The 21742-nt window shown below is 60.0% G+C and overlaps 3 protein-coding genes across 7 annotated transcripts; 2 read left to right on the top strand and 1 right to left on the bottom strand.

Moving 5' to 3' along the window:
* The first annotated feature begins 986 nt into the window (after positions 1 to 986).
* On the top strand, positions 987 to 5676 carry SRPK3 (SRSF protein kinase 3). Of its 3 annotated transcripts, none has more exons than XM_073013333.1 (15): positions 987 to 1102; positions 1174 to 1304; positions 1465 to 1573; positions 1703 to 1790; positions 2080 to 2167; positions 2718 to 2824; positions 2899 to 3064; positions 3166 to 3191; positions 3694 to 3823; positions 3913 to 4152; positions 4233 to 4333; positions 4691 to 4798; positions 4875 to 4944; positions 5026 to 5118; positions 5281 to 5676. In XM_073013333.1, exons 1-15 carry the CDS (start codon positions 1041 to 1043, stop codon positions 5463 to 5465), a joined length of 1704 nt encoding a protein of 567 aa, XP_072869434.1. In that variant the 5' UTR covers positions 987 to 1040; the 3' UTR covers positions 5466 to 5676. The 3 variants fall into 3 exon arrangements, with proteins under 3 accessions (XP_072869434.1, XP_007991270.1, XP_037844738.1); XM_007993079.3 differs by having other exon boundaries at positions 3691 to 3823; XM_037988810.2 differs by having other exon boundaries at positions 999 to 1102; positions 3691 to 3823; positions 3961 to 4152; positions 5281 to 5465.
* A 30-nt stretch (positions 5677 to 5706) lies between these two features.
* IDH3G (isocitrate dehydrogenase (NAD(+)) 3 non-catalytic subunit gamma) lies at positions 5707 to 14561 on the bottom strand. Of its 3 annotated transcripts, XM_007993090.3 has the most exons (13): positions 14418 to 14561; positions 11021 to 11062; positions 10774 to 10785; positions 10405 to 10502; positions 9921 to 10033; positions 8032 to 8092; positions 7780 to 7912; positions 7422 to 7555; positions 7006 to 7108; positions 6754 to 6900; positions 6315 to 6409; positions 6172 to 6232; positions 5707 to 5907 (listed from the first exon to the last, which is right to left on the bottom strand). In XM_007993090.3, exons 1-13 carry the CDS (start codon positions 14496 to 14498, stop codon positions 5806 to 5808), a joined length of 1182 nt encoding a protein of 393 aa, XP_007991281.1. In that variant the 5' UTR covers positions 14499 to 14561; the 3' UTR covers positions 5707 to 5805. The 3 variants fall into 3 exon arrangements, with proteins under 3 accessions (XP_007991281.1, XP_072869436.1, XP_072869435.1); XM_073013335.1 differs by lacking the exon at positions 10774 to 10785; XM_073013334.1 differs by lacking the exons at positions 10774 to 10785; positions 14418 to 14561 and adding an exon at positions 13864 to 14079.
* Positions 14562 to 14645: 84 nt separating this feature from the next.
* Positions 14646 to 18681, top strand: SSR4 (signal sequence receptor subunit 4). The gene is made up of 6 exons (XM_007993086.3): positions 14646 to 14927; positions 16571 to 16689; positions 17654 to 17728; positions 17923 to 18012; positions 18262 to 18327; positions 18523 to 18681. Exons 1-6 carry the CDS (start codon positions 14861 to 14863, stop codon positions 18625 to 18627), a joined length of 522 nt encoding a protein of 173 aa, XP_007991277.1. The 5' UTR covers positions 14646 to 14860; the 3' UTR covers positions 18628 to 18681.
* The last annotated feature ends 3061 nt before the right edge of the window (positions 18682 to 21742 follow it).

Raw genomic sequence — 21742 nt, 5'->3', positions numbered from 1 at the left:
CAGAAGCTCAGTGACCACTCCCCAACCCCATATCACCCAAGCTCCACATTGAGCCAACAGACCCCAGGCCTCCAGTCCTTGCCCCCAAACCATGCAGCAGTCATGGCCAGCACGTGACGGGCTGGAACGCGTCTTGGCTGCAGGCCTTGCCCCACTGTGCCCTGGGTTGCCGTGGATGCTTCTGGGGACCCAATTTCTCCTGGTCTCTCAGTCACCACCACACTTATGGAGAAGTGGCTATGGGCTTGCTTGTCCCCAGCAACGAGCAGCTTCCTGCTGCCTCCCCCATGTCTGGCTATGGAGCAGCCCATGGCAGGCACCTTGCAAATGGTGGAGAGGAAGAGCAGGTGCTGGGAGCCAGAGTGCCAGGCAGGGTCGCAGGAGCAGGTTCTGGGATCGCAAGCTCCCAGGCCTTCCATCAGCAGGCCTGGTGCCTCTGGTAGGGGAAATGAGGGGTCCCCAGCGACGCCACATTCAGAGGGCACTGGAATCCTACTTGTCCTAGGGGCTGATGAAACGTAGAAGCAGGAAGCGGCTGGGAGCAGCCAGGGATGGGGTTCCCACGGGAGAGGAGCACCTCAAGGAGGATGCCCACGGGGGCACAGGTAGTCAGGGCTCGGCCTAAGGACCAGGTTGCCAAGCGGAGAACATCACCACAGTCGGCACTGGAGAACGGGAACCCAACCTAGGGTACGGGTTGCTTCACCCCCTCGTGGACCTCCCCCTCAGCTGGGGTGCGGAGGCTAAGCCTGGGGACCCAGTTGTCCCTGGTCCCCAAGCAGTAGCCCCCTCTGCCTCCAGGGTGGGCCTGGAGCAGGAGGGGGGCTCTGCCTGGGGGCCAGGCTCTCTGGGGCCGCCGCCGCGCCGCCCCCTCCTCGCACCGCATACCTTGCCCACAGCTGAGCAGCTGGGAGGCTATTTATAAAGGCGGGTGAGATCAGCGGCCGGCCGAGGCTATAAATTCACAGGCCTCGGCCAGGCCCCACAGGAGCAGCCGCCCGGGGCACGGGAGCACCGGAGCTGCGGGCTGCGCAGCCGGGATGAGCGCGAGCACGGGCGGTGTTGGGGACAGCGGCGGCGGCAGCAGCAGCAGCAGCAGCAGGTAGGGCTCGGCTCAGGCACCCGGGGCCCCTGGCGTCTCTCACGCTCACTACCCACCCACCCCACCCACAGCTCACAGGCCTCCTGCGGGCCCGAGTCCTCAGGCTCCGAACTAGCCCTGGCCATGCCGGCGCCTCAGATGCTGCAGGGGCTTCTGGGCTCTGACGATGAGGAACAGGAAGACCCCAAGGATTACTGCAAGGGTGAGGCTTGGCCTTGGGCACATGCGGCCTGACGGCCACTACAAGGGACCCAGGGCAGCCCTGGGCCCACATGGGCCAGATGGCCAATAGGGTCGAGGTGTTTGGGGGCCCAGGGGAGTGAGAACCCCCACCACCCCAATCTATCATCTCCCCTTGGCAGGCGGCTACTACCCTGTGAAGATTGGCGACCTGTTCAATGGGCGGTACCACGTGGTGCGCAAACTGGGCTGGGGCCACTTCTCCACTGTCTGGCTCTGCTGGGACATCCAGTGAGTGCCTCCTTCGCCTTCTGGGCCCAGCACTGGCTGGGATCCTGTCCCTGGGTTTGGTTGGGGCCACCCTGATCCCTGCCGTGGGTCCTGCCAGGGCCACAGCCTACAAGGGTCTCGGTATTACAGGCGCAAGCGCTTTGTGGCCCTGAAAGTGGTGAAGAGTGCAGGGCATTACACGGAGACAGCTGTGGATGAGATCAAGCTCCTGAAATGTGTGAGGCACCTCCCTACCCACTCCCAGCTCCCCTGGAGCTGCCTGGGGCCTGGCAATGCCGGTGCAGGGCCTGCTGGGGCTCTGTGGGGCAGGGCGGGGCTCCCCGAGGGGCAGCCTGCAGCTGGCTGTGCCAGAGGGGGAGGATCTGGAGGAACGGGTGAGGGACAGGAGGGGTTGGCGACCTTTCTTCCAGCAGGGCCAAGCTGGAGCAGAAGAGGAATATACTGAAGGGAGCTGTGGGCTTCAGGGCAGGGTGGAACCGTCTGTGGTCCCTTGGCTTTTACTCCAGGTCCGAGACAGCGACCCCAGTGACCCCAAAAGAGAGACCATTGTCCAGCTCATTGATGACTTCAGGATCTCAGGAGTCAATGGAGTCCGTATCCTTTGCAGGAAAAGCAAAGCAGTGTGGCAGCCAAGGGCCGGCAAACGGGGGCCCTCACTGCTAGAGCCTGTCTGCAGATCCACACAATGGGCTTGCATCCCTCCCAGTAACGCAAGCCTCTGGCATGACCCCACCCCCAGGTAATTGTGTTTATGTGGAAGCAGTAATAAGTTAGCGTTGATTGTCCATGGACGTTGCTGTCACCCCCAAACGGCAGGTGCTGCCTCTGTGGTGCTGCCTTCCCTTTGGGGGACTGCCAAGAGGCCCTATGGCATAACTGGCGTGGGAGTGGGCTGGCCTCTGTGCCTGCTTCTCCAGCGCCACCTCTAGGATAACCACAAAATGCACCATCCCAACCTGGTATACCTGTTGAGAGCGACAGGGACACTATCGACGACACCAGCATACTGGTGACCAGGACTGCCCCGGGGAGGCCCTGCCTCCCCACCTCCGCATGGCCCAAGCCTGGCTGCTCCCCCAGCTGAGGGTGGGTGGGGCCTGAGCCGCAGCTGGTGTCTACTGTCCGCCCTTCACTCCCGGCCTAGACGTGTGTATGGTGCTGGAGGTGCTGGGCCACCAGCTCCTCAAATGGATCATCAAGTCCAACTACCAGGGCCTGCCCGTGCCCTGCGTGAAGAGCATCGTGAGGCAGGTGAGTGCCACCCACTAGGCTGCCCAGCCTGGCCTGAGGGGGAGTTCGTGGAGGTCAGGTGCAACCCTCCGCAGGTGCTGCACGGCCTGGACTACCTCCATACTAAGTGCAAGATCATCCACACGGACATTAAGCCCGAGAACATCCTGCTATGTGTGGGGGACGCTTACATCAGGCGCCTGGCTGCCGAGGCCACGGAGTGGCAACAGGCAGGGGCACCGCCCCCTTCCCGCTCCATAGGTACCAAGGGTCCACATGGGGCTGGGTCAGGACCTCTGGGCCTGAACCCTTGCCTGAGTCTCTGTTCCTCCCTGTCTCCTGCTCCCCACCTACACTCCCAGTCAGTACTGCCCCCCAGGAGGTCTTGGTAAGTTGGGGGGCCCCTCTCTCCCATGCCTCCTCTCCCATCCGAGCCAACTGGAGGCCATCTCTGGAGCCACACTGGCTTCACTCCCCCCTTCATGCACTCCCACGGTGGTCATCCCGAAAGCCCGGGTGGCTGGGCGGAGGATGACTCCCGGGACGGCTCAAATGCCCCAAACGGCTCTTGGTGAAAGGATGCTGTCTTCCCCGAGTGGCCATTTCCGGCTGCCTTAGCTTGGGCTGAGAGGGAACAGAGAGCACCCAGAGGCGGGCCAGTCAGGTCCTCCCACTCCTAATGGAGCTGTGGGGAGTGGGGCCACAGGCGGGGAGGCAGGGACAGTGGTGAGGAGCTGGTGCCAAGGGGTGCTGGTGCCACATTCTGGAGTCCATGGGAGCCCTGGGGCCCGGAGAGGCCTCTTCCCTGGTGGCCATGCAGGGAAACCTCCACTTCATGCTGACTGGGGCGGGCGACAGGAACCCTGGGGTGACCCTGGCTCTGACAGCAGACCGGTAAGCTATCCAAAAACAAGAGGAAGAAGATGAGGCGCAAACGGAAACAGCAGAAGCGGCTGCTGGAGGAGCGGCTGCGGGACCTGCAGAGACTGGAGGCCATGGAGGCCACGACCCAGGCTGAGGGTGAGGGGCCACAGGGGGTGCTGGGTCGTGGAGCGCAGCAAAGGCTGCAGGGCATCTGCTCAGCAGCTGCCTCCACACCGTCTCCCTAGACTCTGGCTTGAGACTAGACGGGGGCAGCGGCTCCACCTCCTCTTCAGGTTGCCACCCCGAGGGCGCCAGAGCAGGTCCCTCCCCAGACTCTTCCTCCCCCGCCCTGGGGGATGGCCGTAGCCTCAGCCCCGGCTCACAGACCTCAGGTTTCTCTGGCTCCCTCTTCTCTCCTGCCTCCTGCTCCATCCTCTCCGGCTCATCCAATCAGCGAGAGACCGGGGGCCTCTTGTCACCTAGCAGTAAGTTGGGCGGCGGGCGGCGGGCAGGCAGGGCTGGCAGGAATCAGACCACTTCAGTCTCCCCGCTCTGCCTTCTCCAGCACCATTCGGTGCCTCGAACCTCCTGGTGAACCCCCTGGAGCCCCAAAATGCAGATAAGATCAAGATCAAGATCGCAGACCTGGGCAACGCCTGCTGGGTGGTACGCGCAAGCCTGGGAGAGCACAGTGGGGGGCCCTGGTCCAAGGGTGGAGGCACAGGGCCACTCTTGGGGAGCCCTGCCCCAGCCTGCAGTGCACATGAACCATCGGCTGGGTGGGAATCGGTCCTGCCCAGTCAACAGCACCGGGGCTGTGGCCAAGGGCAGGGGTCATTAGGAAAGGGTCAGCCTCAGCCTCAGATCACTGGGCCTGTCCCTCTTGGAAGATCTGGGGACCCCGAGGCTCAGAGCAAGCCCCACCGAGCTCCTCGGGTAGGTGGATCAGGGTGGGGTAGGAGTCCGTGGGGGCGGGCCAGCCTTGGCCCTGGCCCCTGTCCCCAGGGCTCCCCTTGCCTCCAGCACAAGCACTTCACAGAGGACATCCAGACTCGGCAGTACCGGGCCGTCGAGGTGCTGATTGGCGCCGAATATGGCCCCCCAGCAGACATCTGGAGCACAGCCTGCATGGTACGCCCACCCGGGCTGCCCTGTGCCCAGGGCCACCAGCCCATTGGCCAGCAGCCTCACTTCCTCCCCCTTCCAGGCCTTCGAGCTGGCCACTGGTGACTACCTGTTCGAGCCACATTCTGGAGAAGACTACAGTCGTGATGAGGGTAAGGGATGAGGGCCCTGGGGGATGCTCAGCCTCCCGGCAGCCCGGCCTGCCCGCCCCCAACCTCCTCTTTCTGCCACAGACCACATAGCTCACATCGTGGAGCTTCTGGGGGACATCCCCCCAGCCTTCGCCCTCTCAGGCCGCTATTCCCGGGAGTTCTTCAACCGGAGAGGTGAGGGCCCGGGCAGGCTCAGGCCATGTGGCTGCAGGGAGGGTGGGACAGGGACCTTGGACTCTGCAACAGAGGGAACACTGGGTCCCAGTAGCCAGGGCCAAAGCAGAAGGCAGGCCTGGAGACAGGGACAGAGCCTGACGCCCGCTGGCCTGCCCACAGGAGAGCTGCGGCACATTCACAATCTCAAGCACTGGGGCCTGTACGAGGTGCTCATGGAAAAGTACGAGTGGCCCCTAGAGCAGGCCACGCAGTTCAGTGCCTTCCTGCTGCCCATGATGGAGTACATCCCCGAAAAGCGGGCCAGTGCCGCTGACTGCCTCCAGCACCCCTGGCTCAACCCCTAGGCCCGGCCACGGCTCCGCCTCCAGCTCTCCGTGCCTTGAGGGAAAAGCGGCACAGGTCTCACCACCCTTCTGGGCGCCAGCTCCCCACAACCGCAGGGCAGAAGAGACGCTGGAGCCAGGCCCGGCTCTCAGAGCGTGTTCTGCCTGAGACCCCCAGGAGGGCCCTTGGAGAAAGTGTGTGTGTTCCTTTCTTAATAAAGCGTGGACTGAACATCGGTGCCTGGAGTGAGGGAGGCCCACGTCAAGTCTAGGCAGAAGCTGCTTTATTCTGGGCTCTGCCTACCAGGCTGGCTGGGGTGCTGGGGTGGGAAGGGGAATCCAAGGAGGTCCCAGGGCCAGCCTAGGCCTCCACGGCCCGGCCGTTGATGACGCGGATGTGGCGGATAATGTCCTGGATGGCTTCAGATGTTGTGCCCTGGCCCCCGATGTCAGGAGTGTGCATCTGTAGGACACAGGCAGGCTCGGCACACGCCAGGCCCTGCCACTCCCTGCTGTACAGGTGGCCCGGGGCTACCCACTGTCTCCCGTGGCGTGCAGGGCTGGGACTGCCACAGGAGGGACGTGGCACCAGCTAAGGGCCAGAAGCTGGTGCCGGATCCATTACCACCCTCCCCTGGGGACCGTGGTCAGCGCATGAGGTGGGCTACAGGAGGCTGCAGGGGGAGACTGCGTGGGGCAGCAGGGTAGGGTGCAAGGGGAACCTCACATTCTCATTGTCCATGGACGCCAAGACAGCCTTACGGATGGAAGTGGCATAGGAGTGCAGCCTAGAGGACGGGACAGCCAGGCTTCAGTCCCTGGGGCCCGCAGGGCTGGCCAGGGGCTCGCGGGGCACCGGGAGTCACTCACTTGAGGTGGTCCAGCATCATGCAGCCGGCCAGCAGCGTGGCCGTGGGGTTGGCAATGTTCTTATTGGCGATACTCTTGCCGGTGTTCCTCGTAGCCTGGGGAGGCAAGATGAAGGACAGTGGGTGGAGGGCAGAAGGATGGTGACTCTGCTCCTGTGACGTGTCCAGAAGAGACCACTCCACAGGGACAAAAGCCCACCAGTGGGTGCCAGGGGCTGGGGGAGGGTGTGGGAACAGACAGCTTATGGGGACAGGCTTTCCTCGTGGGGTGGTGAAAACGTTCTGGAATGACACGGTGGTGATGGCAGTACAACCCTGGATATCCAAAAAACTACTAAATCATGCACTTTGAACGGGTGGACCTGATGGGATGAGTGTGCCCCAGTAAGTCTGTGAACTGGAAAAAGGCAGCAGGCTACGGCCCTGCCCCCAGTACTCACCGTTTCAAACACTGCGTACACATGGCCATAGTTGGCCCCAGCCACAAGGCCTGGGCCCCCAACCAGTCCTGCGCAGACGTTGTTGACAATGTTGCCATAGAGATTGGGCATCACCATGACATCAAACTGCTGGGGTCGGGACACCAGCTGTGGGACAAAGAGGGGGCTGGCTGAGGGGCAGATTCGGGAGCATGGGTGACAGAAGCCCAGGGCACCCAGGGCAGGGGGGGATAGCACTGGGCAGGCTAATACCTGCATGGTAGTGTTGTCCACAATCATGTTCTCGAAGGTGATCTGGGGGTAGCGGGCTGCCACCTCCCTGCAGCACTGGAGGAAAAGCCCATCGCCCAGTTTCCTGGTGAGGGGTTAGGAACAGGACACCAGCTTGGCCATCGCAAGTCAGCCGGAGGGATGGGGCATGCAGAGGCCCCAGGAGGTTGGGGTCTGAATTCTAACCTGTCCCTCACCAGCAAAATGGACAGAATCCCACCCCACCTCCCCTAAGTGTGGGCTCTGGCAATGCCTCGAGGGCAACAGGGCACTCGCCTGGGGTGGCCCCTCGGTGGGTAGCTGGGCTTTTGGACCACAAATCCCTGAGAACAGGCCCAAGCAGGCCACTGCAGCTGCTTCTGGACTACTCTCAGAGGGGTCAGGGGACAGGGGCATACATGATGTTGGCCTTGTGCACAGCCGTCACTTTCTTGCGCCCGCTCTCCTGCGCCAGCTTGAAGGCGTACTCGGCAATGCGCAGAGACTTGGCCTTGGTGATGATCTTCAGGCTCTCCACCACTCCCGCCACGCTCTGAGGAGGGGATGGGGAGAAGAGACCCATGTGCTACTGAAGAGCGGCACTGGCCAAACGAGCTGGTGTGACGGGGCCACAGTGGGAAGCACCCCATCTGCGTATTTCTGACTTCTCCCTCGGGCACAGCCCCTGCCCTCTGAGGGTACGCCTGTCCCTGGTTCCTTAAGCTCTCCCCTTAATCTTGACCCTAGGGGGGCTCATCCCGGGCCGCCCATGCACACCTCATGCTCCAGGCTGCTATACTCGCCCTCTGTGTTCTCCCGGACAATGAGAATGTCTATGTCCTTGTGCCGGGTCACCACGCCTGGCAGGCTCTTACAGTGAATGACATTGGCATAGAGGTCCAGGCTGGTGCTGGGAGGGGACAGAGAAAGAGGCTGCTAGGCCTGACAGGTTGCTGACTGGAGCCAGACTCCGCTGGCTCACCCCACCTTAGCCCCACCGAGCCCCCAGCCCGCACACCCGGATCTCACCGAAGGATGTTGTTTCGAGATTTGTGTGACGGTGGCAGGTTATGGTTGGTTTCAATGTTGCCTGCAAAACACAACACAGGCTTAGCGGCACTGCCCATCCCCACCCCACCTCAGCAGGGCAGCTGAAGTCTGCCAGGGTCAGGAGAAGACTTGGGGAGCAAAAATGTTTCATGGAACACTAGAATGCAACTTCCAGCCTAAGCCCCACAAGGCCATGTGCTCAGGGATCTCCAAGGGTGCCTGGTGGAGCAGACGCTCCATGAATAGCCACTGGGCGGTGGAAGGAACAAGTCAATAAATGAATAAAGGCTGGCAACCGGCCAGGCGGCCATGCCATTCCCTGCCCAGGCTCTGGAGCAACAGAAAGTGACGACTCTTTATTAAACAGGCTGGCCGGCCAGGCTGGAGTCAGCAAGGTGGCCTTGGCGGTGTTACTGCCAGGACCCCGCATCAAGGCACCACACTCAGGGGCAGGCAGGGGCTGCCTGGAGAAGGCCACGGATTGGCCGGGCCCTGCCCTACGACCCGGGGCACCTGGAGTAAGGGAAGCAGAGGCTGGTGGCCGCTGGAGACAGCAGTCAGAGGGTGCCAAACAGAGGCCGCCTGCTGGTGAGCGCCACCCCGCCCAGATCACTCCACTCTGAGTGCAGGGGTCCCTTGTGGCTGGCACAAAGGCCCCTCCACTTGACTGCCAGGGCCTGGGGCTCCTCCTGGGTTCATTTTTGCTCACACGCTCCTCACACAGTGCAGGTAATGGGCTAAGTGTGCAAAATGAGCGATGGAAGCAGTTTAGGAACCTCAAGCGAAGCCCCGAGAATCCCTGCCTGGGCTGTGCCATCCACCCCCAGGCTGGCTGCAGCCGAAGAGCCAGGCAGAGGGTCAGAACTACATCTCTGTGATATCTGGTTTGTGAAGAAAGATGCTGAGGGTCAAAGCTGACCCCAGCAGAGATGACTGTCCCAAGAGGGAAGGAGGAGTGGGAGGGAGCCTGTCACTGGACAGGCACACACACAGCTGCTCCCACTCGAATCCCAGCATCGTAGCACAAACAGGCCCGAGGAGGCGTCCACCCAGTCTCCAAGCACAAGGGTCCTCTCTAGTCAGACAAGCCCTGAAATCAGAGCCATGGGACCCCACAAGAGTCAGTTCAGAGGGAGGTAAAAGAAATCATGCGGGCTGGGCATGATGGCTCACGCCTGTAATCCCAGCACTTTGGGAGGCTGAGGTGGGCGGATCACGAGGTCAGGAGTTCGAGACCAGCCTGGCCAATGTGGTGAAACCCTGTCTCTACTGAAAATACAAAAATCAGCTGGGCGTGGTGGCACACGCCTGTAATCTCAGCTACTCGGGAGGCTGAGGCAGGAGAATTGCTTGAAACTGGAAGGCAGAGGCTGCACTGAGCCAAGATCGCACCACTGCACTACATCCTGGGTGACAGAGCGAGACTCCATCTCAGAAAGAAAGCAAGAAAGAAAACAAGTAAGCGGCCGGGTGCAGTGGCTCACGCCTGTAATCCTAGCACTTTGGGAGGCTGAGGCGGGTGGATCACAAGGTCAGGAGATCGAGACCATCCTGGCTAACACAGTGAACCCGTCTCTACTGAAAACACACAAAAAATTAACCGGGTGTGGTGGCGGGCGCCTGTAGTCCCAGCCACTCGGGAGGCTGAGGCAGGAGAATGGTGCCAACCCAAGAGGTGGAGCTTACAGTGAGCCGAGATCGCGCCACTGCACTCCAGCCTGGGAGACAGAGCAAGACTCCGTCTCAAAAAAAAAAAAAAAAAGAAAAAAAAGAAAAGAAAACGAAGGAAGGAAGGGAGGGAGGGAGGAAGGAAGGAAGAAAGGAATCACACCTAGGGCCCCATCCTGGCCCCTGGCCCTGGAGCTCACCCTTCAGGGCCACACGGTTCCGGCGGATGGCCATGATGGCATTGCGAATGTCCTCTTCATCAGCGTTGGAACTCACATGCACCTCTTCAAAGTCCACTGGTACACATGCGTGCCTGAGGCAGAGCAGGGTCAGGGAGGCTGGCCCAGGCCCTCCCCGCACCTCCTCCAGGAAGCCTGCCCAGGCTACCACTCTCCTGTTGCTATCTGCCCTGACCTGGCTCTAACTGAGAAGGGACTGGGCCCACTTTCACCAACTGATGGGGACATGCTTGAACTCCACAATGCACACTGTGGCAGGACTGGTGCCACCTTCCCTAAGCCCAGGCCAGCCTGGAGGCATCACAGGCCATGCAACGCAAGGCCTGGGCTTACAGGTAGTCCTGCCATGGCCTCACCGAGTGCTTCTGGGCGCAATGCCCCTCTTGGCACAAAGTCCTCAGGGGCCCCTGGCTGAGGACAAGGCGGGGACCCAGGAGCTCCATACCTGAAGACGGACTTGACATGCAGCATGAGCTCCGGCCCAATGCCATCCCCTGGGATCATGGTCACTGTGTGCCGCCCGCCATACTTAGCCGACGGAGGCTGTGGGAGGCAGAGGGTGAAGGTGGGCCTTCTGGGATCCCACATGCCTCCAGCTCGGCCCCCATGGGCTCCAGCCAGTTCCCTTCTTCCCACTGGCGCTGACCCCACAGGCCACCCCGTCACAAGGTGCCAACTTGGGGCAGCCCCGTCCCAGACAGGGCTGCTCATCCAGGGCTCCTGGGTCAGCAGCAGCCCACCCCCACCTGGAATTTAGTCAACCCCAAAGCAACTAAGAGCCCCCTAAACCTAACAGGCAAAGAAGAATACTCACAATTGTTTGTTGCTAGAAAGGAGGAGAAAAGAAGAAGACATAATCAGCCAAGGTTCCAAGAGCAAAGCTGTGACCAGGAAAGTGGGGCCTTTTCCCGGGGGGATGCTGGCCAGTACAACTCCCAGAAGAGGGGTGGGTAACCCGTGGAGACTGCATCTCAGAGGACAGGACACAGGCCGTGCGCACACGCGTACAACTGCGGCCACGTGGAGACAAGACACATGCATGGGCACGGGCAGGTACTTACTGAAGAGATGCTCCTTGAGGGGACCTCGTGGGCGCCTAGAACCTGGCAGAGAGACCAAATGCCAGAGGTTGGTTTGATGTCCAGCCCAGAAAGCCAAGTTAGAAGGAAAAACAGACCGTCCCCACGGTGCCCTGGCAGGTCCCCTGTCTGTGCAGCATGGCCCACTGCCAGGGGCACAACAGACAATTAGCTCCGAAGCCTCTGTCCCCAGGGCCGACCCGCTAGAGCACCCAGAAAGCAGAAGGCACTCCAGCCTCCTGCCTCCTTCGGCTCTTCGGAAAATTTCTTAAAAGGCGTGTCCCTGCCCTCCCTCCTCTTTTTTGCTTCTGATTATTTTCTTGGCCAGTTATTCCTGCTCCGCGATGTTTGTAACTAACCCTGGTACAGCAGAGAAACCATTACAAAAAAGCACAGATCCATGACAACAGTCATGTTATCACTTCGCTGAGCACTTTTCCTTATTACAAAAGCAGCATGTGGTCGCTACAGAAAACGCAGAATAGGGAGATAAGAAGGTAGTACCCAGCCTCCAGCCTCTCTGAGACAAGTACTGTTGGCCCCCTGGGGAATGGCCCTTCGGCGTTAGAAATTGAAAACAAATGTGCAGGGACATCCAGCCATTTCCAGAAGGTTGATAACAGAAACCTAACTCTAGGAAGGCCTTCGGAAAAGACGGCTGGATGCCAAATGTCCCCAACGCCCCGCCTGGAAATGCCTAACAGCTTCAGAGCCAAAGCTGCCTAAGCCAAATGTGCCAGGCGCCAAGTGACCTGCTGTCCTGGAAGAAGCCCCACCTAGGAACACACCTGAGATGGTGGCAGAGCCAAGGTCTTCCCTGTCACTTGGGGATGTCCTACCACTTGACCACTAGACAGGAGCAAACTGTTCCAGCCAATGGCAGAAGCATCACAGCCATTGGCCAAAGAGCCATGCCTTCCTGCTAGAAGTCCAGAAGGCTCGGGTGGAGTCTGACCTCTCACTGTCTGTGTGTATCTGACCGGCATTCGCAAGGGGCCCACTTGCCCAAGCGTTGGCAGTGCAGATGTACCACTCATCAGTCCAAGCCAGGGGCTAGGAGAGTGTGACCACAAGGACCAGAGCCCTGAGTGGAGCTCAGCTGATCTGTGTGGCACCTAGATCTGCAACCACAGGCACAGCCGGGACTTTTCTGTCTTCTCTCTAGCGCTCGTCAGCATCTGAAATTACCTTATTTGGGGGCTCTTGTAAGCACGCAGAAGGTGGCTTCAATGGACCTTCCTCCAGGGAGCTCTCCCTGATGCCCTAAGGCTACTGAGCTGGGATCCTAAGGCCCTACTTACCCCCTTCCCTAGGTTGTCACTGCATTGTTCCCTCCTCAACCCCTGAGCCCGAGAGGAGGGGCCAAGTCAGTCTGGTCCAATACTGTCACCCTAGGACTCAGCACAGTACCTGGCCCAGAGTTAGGACATAAGGAACATTTCCTGAGTGAACAAGCACATCAGAAAATGAAGAAAGAACTGGAGACTAGGGAGGCCTCGGTCCAAATCCACCATCCACTCCTCTCGAGATGGCTTCACGGCCTCATTTGAAATTCACAGAATGGAGGTACCTACTTTCCGTGACTGCTGGAAAGATTAGGCGAGAGGAGGTGTGTGAGTTGCTCACAGTAGCTAGTGCTACATAGCACACCTGCCCCTTTACCCCACTGGCACCTCAAGTCAGAGTTCAAGGCTGGTGTCCCTGGGGGGTCACAGGTGGACCCCTGCAGCTCCCAGCAGTAGTTCCTCCTGGGCTTCAGCTGTGGCAGCGAGCCAATCTCCTGAGGGCATGGACCTCCCTCACAGATGGCAACATTACCACCAGGGCTGAACCTCTCCGCCACCCGGTCCCTGTGCCAGGTGTTCCTTTGGACTTTGGCAAAAGACCCAGAGAGCACTCCAGATGGACTTCCCTGACCGTACTGTACAGATGCAGGCACCTTCCTTCAGGAGGTCGCAAAGGCTCTGCCTTGTGCCCCAACTTCCCTGTGAAGCCACCAATCAAAGGAGCCAGGTGTGAGGCAGGATGCAATATACACACGCCTCCCGCTCTCCCATCAACCTTTCATAGCTCCACAGAAAGAAAGAACATCCACATCCCACATCTTATGCCTGCTGAGGCTTCTCTCTTTGACACATTTCTGTCGGACCATGTGCCAATGGTGGCTGCATGTTCTCCCATGGCATCCAAATCAGTGGGATCCAAGACCTGGGGTTCCTCTGTAAGGGTTCCCATACCCAGGACAATCAGTCTCAGGGCAAGGCACTGCCCAGCTACCCACCGTTCACTGTCCCCTACTCCCACCCCAACGCACACACAAGCACACACACAGGGGAGGTCAAGGAGGAGGCACATGTCTTCACCGAGAGCCTACAGGAGCCCAGTTGCTAGAGCCATCAGAGCCTCTGGAAAGCCACTATATGCTGCCATCCTTTCAGCAGCAAGGTGGAAGAAGTCGGCATCGTCAAGAGAATTTCATTAGGCACAAGCATCTCCCCCAGAGGCCAGAAGGAGAAAACACAGCAAGTAGAGGTGTCCCTGGAGAGTGGCAACAAAATCACGGAGTTCTGGAAGGTCAGAGTTGACAGGATCCTTTGAAAACATGAAGTCTCCCCTCTGGGTTCCAAAGGGGAAACTGTAATCCAGAGAGAGGAGAAACTGGCCTAAGGCCACGCACTGGGTCAGTGGGGGAGCATGGCCTAGAGGTCAAACCTCTTACCCATCAGGGCCAGGTGCTGGCTCACAGCTGCTTCAGATGGTTTCCAGCCCACCTAGGACCTAAATTAACCTCTTCTTAAATAAGTGTAAGGGAAAAGGACTCAGACCTGAATATGCAAGACCGCAGACCAAGAAAAGCAGAAGCAAAACCCCCGCAGCCTGAGAAACCCTAGCTCCTTCCCATTCCAGGTGCCTCGGGGGGAAGGCATCTGGGGCTCTAAGACTGTGGGAGGATGGGGTATGACTGGCAAAGTCCGGTTCTTTGCCACCGGGACAAGTGGCAAAGCGGTCAACGAGACGGGAACCCATGGAGAAATCTGAGTCCCGGAACTGGATTCCCGAAGCGGTTTGAGAAAGGCAGGCCGGGATACGTGAGTGATTGCGTCAGAAGGGCTCCTTCAAGGACAGTAAGGAGGTGACAGCCGCCGTGGCCCACTCTCCCGGCCCGTCCGGAACCCCCCCAGCCACCCGATGCAGACGCCCTGGGGGAGCCGGCCCAGGGCCAACTTCGGCCAATCCCCTCAGTGACAGCGGAGGCGGCCAATCAACCCCGGCGCGCAGCCCTCTCCTAGCCAATCGGACTCCAGACTGCTTCGGGAGCGGCTACCCCACCGCTCCCCTGCGAGCGCTGCCGCGGCCCTGTGGCCCTTTCCCTGCTCACCTCCCAGGGACGGCAGAGAAGGGGTGGCCTGAGCACTGCCTTCGCAGCGCCGCCGGCGACCGTCGCTACCTTCAGCGCCATGACGGAAAGTAAGAGCCTCCGCACGTCCCGACACGCAGACACCGCTCTCGCGAGAGTTCGACGGGGTGCGAAGTTTCGGGGACCGCCGCGGACCCGGTACTGCGCACGCGCGCGGTCTCACCGATTTCCACGCCCCCTTCCGGCGCCTAGAGCGCCGCTGCCGCCATGTTGAGGGGGGATCGCGACCAGCTGGGCCCCTGGCTCGGGGAGGGGCCACGTCAGTCGTGCCAGAGACGTCACAATGCCGGCTCGGCCCTTTGGTGCACGATTGGCTGCCGCTGTCACTTACGCGTCGCTCTTACTCGTTTGCCCCTCGTGTTCATGGGAGCTCGTTTTCTTTTCCTCTAGGCAGAGAAGAGGCGATGGCGGCGATGGCATATCTCGGCGCCCTGGCGCTGCTCCTGTTGTCCAGCCTCTCCCGCTGCTCAGGTAGCGGCCCAGTCGGGGCTTCTTTCTGGCGAGCCTCTGACCCACCCCACGTGGTGTTGAGGGGAGGAGGGATGCGGGTGTCTGGCCTTTCGGGGTCCGTCGCTGAGGGCCGGGCCTTCCTCCGAGAGGCAGGCGGCCTTGGGACGCGGGGACTAAAGCACCTCGGGCACGTTTACCGGCAACCAGGCTTCTCCTTGTCTGCCCATACGAAGAGGAGTCCCGGAGCCTCCACCGTGCGCCTGGCCCCCAGCTCCAGCACGGAACGTGACACATGTCCCCGCTCCCGCTCCCTGCGGGGTCGGACCAGAACGAAGCTCTGTAGTGCTGAGCGATCGCGGTCAAAAACGGGGCTGGAGGGGCCACATAAGCTAGGAAGGGACCTCAGTGAGGAGAGGGAGCAAGAACGGGGCGAGTTAGATGGGGAGCCAAAGGTGCGCAGGACCTTGAGTGCCAGGCCGAAGACTGGCTTTTCCGGAGGGCCCTGCCTTACCCTTACCAGAGTTTTCGGCAGAGCCGACCAGGGGTCCCGTCGATTTGCGTTCATGAGGGTCTGAGGCTCCAGAGTGTGTTTAGGAGGTGGCTGCGCAGCCAGTCCCTGGCCCGGGGTCCAGGACTGGACAGGAGTGGCTTTCTGCGCATTCCCTTTTCTGCCGTCCTTCAGGCTTAACTGGCCTCCCTGCCCGCACCCTCTTGTCTGCCCCTCAGGAATTCCCTGAGTTATAGCCAGGGACTTATCCAGAGGACAAGCCTGGCCATAAAACCCTTTCGGGGGCTCCCCTGCGCCACAGGAAGCAGGCCCAACTTAGGCAGGACACAGAAGGGCTGGTAGGATCTGGCCCCTGAGAATGTCCTCCACGCTGTTCCTAGGGATCTGCCTCCTCTGGTCCAGACCCAGAGCCTTCTCTGACGTGCTCTGCTGAAGCCGTCATTCTGCCGGGGCATCACATTTGGACAGCTGGTGACTGAGAACGTTCCCATTTTGGGGAGCCTTTGTTTCACACCCTCTGATGTAGGCGGCAGCCTATCTTTCCTGTGGGCCTCTGTGGTTACGGAGAAGGCTAAGGCAGAGTCCTTTCTCTCACAGCTAACAAGTTGTGCTTCTGGAACCAGAGCCTCTCCCGTTTACTTCCTCAGGAAACGCTGGGGCCAGTCTTGGCCTTCTGTCAACTGGCCGGGAGCAGAGACCCTTTCTCATCTTGAAAGCCCCAGTGCATTGCCTGCCTGCAGCCCCTACCCCGGATGTCTCTGCTGAGGATGCCTTCAGTAACTCGTCCAGGCCATTTGTGGTTCTGAATTGAGGCTGGCCTGGCCCCCTGGCCTCCGTGTCATAGGTCCAAGCGTTGGCATGTGTTGTCCAGTGAATCCAGTGCCCACCTGTCCCCAGCACACGCGTTCGCTCTTCCTGCACACCTCCAGAAAGCCGGCCTTGCCCCTCTCTAGTCTGCTTTCACAGCCATCCCACCTACTTTGCCACTGCATTTGTGACCGAGCACTTGGATCTGTCTGGATCCCACCTGGAAGGGACAGGAGGATCCCGTGCGTCCCCAGCTGATCCGTGCTGTGAGGCAGGGCCCGGCCACCCTGCCCTCAGACTGGGATACTTGAGCTGGCCTTACCCAAGCATCTCTCCCTCTTCCCTGCAGCTGAGGCCTGCCTAGAGCCCCAGATCACCCCTTCCTACTACACCACTTCTGACGCTGTCATTTCCACCGAGACTGTCTTTATTGTGGAGATCTCCCTGACATGCAAGAACAGGGTCCAGGTGAGACAGTGGGGTTTCAGACAGGAGGGCGGGTGGGGGTGCTCCTCACTGCCAGTTGATGGGGGACCCGTGTCGACAGAGATTCCAACTCTTGGGGTGCTGGAGAGATCAGGGCACGGCGATGCCAGATCCTAGCCAGTGTTGACAGGTCACCTTCCTCACCTGCTTTGTGTGCTGTGCCTACACGAGGTAACACTGGGCTCACAAGCTGTGTCCCGAATGAGTATCTGAACCGGGAGAAAGGGCAGCCCACCCTCGTTGCCATTGGCCAGTTTGTCTGTGTGGGTGTTTTGTCTTTGTTTTTGTTTTTTGTTTGTTTTGAGACAGGGTCTCACTCTGTTGCCCCGGCTGGAGTGCATTGGCACGATCTTGGCTCATTGCAGCCTCCGTCTCCCGGGTTCAAGAGATTCTCCCCTCAGTCTCCCGAGTAGCTGGGATGACAGGTGCTCACCACCATGCCCAGCTAAGTTTTGTATTTTTTGGTAGAGACAGGGTTTCGGGTGTTTTAACTTCAAGATTGAGGAGCTTTGGCCTTGGCCCCTGACCTATGTTCCCAAAAGTCCAAAGAAGGAAATGGGGCCTTTTTTTTGGGTATGGCCATCTTAGGGTAAAGCACCCCTTGGGCAGCCCACTGGGCATCCCTGACCCCAGCACCTCCCTTGTAGACTCAGGAAAATCACTCGGCCCTTTTGATCATCCCGCCCCTGCTCACAGTCAACAGGGTTCCTATGCGTCCAGTTAGGTCCGACCATGGGGATCTAGCCCTGTGCCTCCGTAGGGAAGACCGATGCAGAGGGCCAGTCACAGGATTGGTGAGTGTTACCTGGAACCTCCTGCCAGGGACACTGCAGCCCCCAACTGGGCCTAGCCTACCCATCTGCAGGCCGTGTGAGCAGTGCACAGGGTTCCTCTGCCCACACCCAGAGAGGGCAGAAGGTGACCCTGCCTTTGTCTCCTCACCCAGAACATGGCTCTCTATGCTGACGTCGGTGGAAAACAATTCCCTGTCACCCGAGGCCAGGACGTGGGGCGTTATCAGGTGAGGGGCCAAGGGTTCCCTTGCTAGGGGGCTCCCTGCTCCCGGGTGTGACCTGAAGCCCCAGGGGTGGCCGGTCAACCAGGGCCAGGGGCTGTGGGCTCTGGCTGCTGGAGTGCTGCGGTGTGGGCACTGGTGGGCAGGGTGGCCCTTCCATGTCCACTCTGCCCACACCCTGCTCAACACACCCAACCCAGGTGTCCTGGAGCCTAGACCACAAGAGCGCCCATGCAGGCACCTATGAAGTCAGATTCTTCGACGAGGAGTCCTACAGCCTCCTCAGGAAGGTGAGGGCTCCCGCAGCCCACTGGGCTCCCCTGTCCCTGGGGAGCAGGATGGGCCGGGTTGGGAGGCGCTGGCAGTGAGTCCTGAGCTGGGTGGCCTTTCTGTAATCCTGTCCCCTTCTACTGAGAAGAGTCTCTCGCCCATTTCTCTCCTTTCCTTTTCTGGGGCTCTGGCCAGCGTTCCTATCTCTTTCCTCTCCCCTTCCCACCCCCGCACGCTGGGCACCCCTGACCCTGACACCTCCCTTGCAGGCTCAGAGGAATAATGAGGACATTTCCATCATCCCGCCCCTGTTCACAGTCAGCGTGGACCATCGGGTGAGTGGCCTGGTCCGTCCTCCTTTTTGGGGTTGTCGGGCTGAGTGAAGGTTCTCATCCTCTCCACAGCCCCAGCTCCGCTGCTGGGCCGTGATTGGCCAGCATGTCTTGGTTCCCCTGGTGGAGGGTGACCAGCGCTGGCTGGTCTGCTTGCCTATACCCACCTGAGCTGGCTTGTGATCTCCTTTCTTTCAGGGCACTTGGAACGGGCCCTGGGTGTCCACTGAGGTGCTGGCTGCGGCGATTGGTCTTGTGATCTACTACCTGGCCTTCAGCGCAAAGAGCCACATCCAGGCCTGAGGGCGGCACCCCAGCCCTGCCCTTGCTTCCTTCAATAAACATCACAGGACCTGAGGCTGTTGACTTGCGTTATTGTGCCTTCCCCTGACTGGGAGAGCTGGGGGCCCAGCGTCCCCTTGTCTGCCTGGCCAGCAGAGGCACCAGGCGGGAAAGGGGTAGGCTTTGGTCCAGAACTCCCTTCCCTCCTCCCAGTGAAGCCGTCTGTCTGGTCCCCACAGAGCCCTGTGTCCACCTTCCCATGTCTCTCTCCTGGTTCTGGTGAGGGCAGCGGGCTCGGCCGCCTCATCCCCAGGTGGCCCCACAGGCTCCATGGGGAGACAGCCAGCCTGGTCTCCATCACGGCTCCTGTGTTGGAAGCCCCGGGCCCAATCTGCACGCAGAGGGGTTTCCCTGCACTGCTCTCAGGCACAGCAAGTTCCCCCACTCTGCCCATGTGGTGTGCAACTGTCTGGGCTCAGCCCCTCCACACTCCACACCCTGACCACACCACCTTGCTTCCAGTGTGCTGTGCCTTCATGGGATATTGGAAAAATACATACCCATGGCCAGGTGTGGTGGCACATACCTGTAATCCCCACACTTTGTGAGGCCGAGGTGGGAGGATCACCTGATGTCAGGAGTCTGAGACCGACCTGGGCAACGTGGTGAGACCCTGTCTCTACAGAAAAATTAGCTGCGTGTGGTGGCATGTGCCTGTAGTGCCAGCTACTCGACCTGGAGAGGTCAAGGATGCAGTGAGCCATGATCGCACCACTGTGCTCCAGCCCAGGTGACAGAATGAGACCTTGTCTCAACAAAACAACAAAAAACCCCACCTGTGAGGGGCACATCAACTTCCTCCTGGAGACCCCTCGCCCAAGAGCACCCGTGCCCTCAGGATACCAGGCAGGCATCCCGGTCTGACACCACACCTGCAGTTCATCCTGCACCTCTCCCATCAGCCTGTTTTTCAGCTTGGCACATGCTGGCTCCTGACTAGCTAATGGCATTCCTTAGTGGCACTGAGGGCCCGTGAGGTAGTGGGGGTCTTGGGGACCAAAGGGACTGGGTGCAAATCCCAGGTGAGCCCTTCCCAGCTATGGGACCCAAGTCAGTTTGCTCAGCTGCGAGGCAGTGACAGTGCCTACTCCAAGGTGTCAGGGAGTCCACTGGTACCAGCCACCAAACTCCTGATGTCTGGGTCACCCATTGGCTGTTACTGGAGAGAAATGGAAACCCGCCTCCCGGGTTCACGCCATTCTCCTGCCTCAGCCTCCGGAGTAGCTGGGACTACGGGCGCCCGCCACCTTGCCCGGCTAGTTTTTTGTATTTTTTAGTAGAGACGGGGTTTCACCATGTTAGCCAGGATGGTCTCGATCTCCGGACCTCGTGATCCACCCGTCTCGGCCTCCCAAAGTGCTGGGATTACAGGCTTGAGCCACCGCGCCCGGCCTGTTTTTTTTTCTTTTTGAGACAGTTTCGCTCTTGTTGCCCAGGCTGGAGTGCAGTGGCGCAATCTCAGCTCACTGCAACCTCCACCTCCCGGGTTCAAGTGATTCTCCTGCCCCAGCCTCCTGAGTAGCTGGGAGTACAGGCGCCGCCACCGCGCCCAGCTAATGTTTTGTATTGTTGGTAGAGATGGGGTTTCACCATGTTGGCCAGGCTGGTCTCGAACTCCTGGCCTCAGGTGATCCATCCATCTCGGCCTCCCAAAGTTCTGGGGTTACAGTCATGAGCCACCGTGCCCAGCCAAGGCTGCTCTGGAAAAGGAGGGAAGGCCCAAAACCTGCCTGGGAGGTAGGGGCTCCTCAGTACTTCAGCTCAGTTGCCAGAGAGAGCGGCACTGTGAGGGGCCGGGGGTGTCAGGAGCAGGTGTAGGCTGCCTGTGACCTGGGTCTGTCTGCCAAGCAGAGTCTCGGGTAGGGGGGTCATCTGTACAAGCAGGGAACCCTCTTCCCACCCCCAGGCCTTGGGAAGGCGGTTGGGTGGGGCCAGCTGCCAAGAATGGGCAGGCTCCTAGGAAGAGCTGGGCGCTCACCCCAGGACAATGCAGCAGGAGCGCTGGGGCTGAGGGGCCACACCAACTTTGCCAGCAGATGCAGTTTCCAGATTCCAGAGGAGGCCCAGCAGCCTGTGCAGGGCAGGTGGCTGGGGCAGGCCGGGTGCGGCAGGCACTGGTGCGGCTGTTGGGCACCCAGTTGCTCTTTTTAGTTTTGGCTCTGCCACGAAGCCTGATGGCAGTGGGACCCGGATGTGAAGTTGCTATTCCAGGGCATCGGTAGCCAAGTGCTGCCAGCCTTTCTGGCGCCACCTCTCCCTGAACCAGCCAAGGGACTCCAGCCTCCAGGCCCATCTGGGCCCACATCCCGTGAACACTGGAGGGCACCCCACCAGAGGAAGAAGGAAGATGCCTTTAGGACCATCCAAGTGAGGCCCCCAGCAGCTAGAGGGAGGCCAAGGGAACAGTTTGACTTCCATCTCCAATCAACTCCGGCCAATGCTCTGTGGCAGTGGCTGGGCCCTTGGAGCCTTATTCCCCCCGAGGGGCAGGGTTAGGGAGTTGGTCAAGGGTTGGATGTGCCAAGCCCTCATGGGGGTGAGGCCCTGAGGGGTGGGGGAAGCCATTATCTCTAGCCCCTGCCCTCTGCTCCCCTTCCTGCCACCTAGCCAGCAAGCCTCTTCCCCTCTTCCCTGCTGGCGGGGTGTGATATGCCAGGCCTTCCCTCCCAGCGCTGCTATGCAGCAGAGAGGCAGCCGGCACCCTTGTGATCCAGCCTTCCCTGCAGCGGGACTCCAGGCTTCTGGGAACAGGCACTGGGACTTTTCCTTCACAACCTTCTTAGCATCTAATCTGTCACTGACTTGCTGCCCAGATCTCAGTACTTAGAAAAGTTTAAACGACAAAAAAATTTTTTGAGACAGGGGTCTCACTCTGTCGCCCAGGCTGGAGTGCAGTGGCACGATCTCGGCTCACTGCAGCCTGCACCTCTCGGGTTCAAGCGATTCTCCTGCCTCAGCCTCCTGAGTAGCTGGGATTACAGGCACCTGCCACCATGCCCGGCTAATTTTTGTATTTTTAGTAGAGACAGGGTTTCTCCATGTTGGCCTGGCTGGTCTTGAACGCCTGACCTCATGT

This window comes from Chlorocebus sabaeus, chromosome X (assembly GCF_047675955.1).
Source record: "Chlorocebus sabaeus isolate Y175 chromosome X, mChlSab1.0.hap1, whole genome shotgun sequence".
NCBI classification, from domain to species: Eukaryota; Metazoa; Chordata; class Mammalia; order Primates; family Cercopithecidae; genus Chlorocebus; species Chlorocebus sabaeus.
The sequence above is the reverse complement of the archived record's forward strand: the minus strand, read 5'-3'. Positions and strand labels throughout refer to the sequence as shown.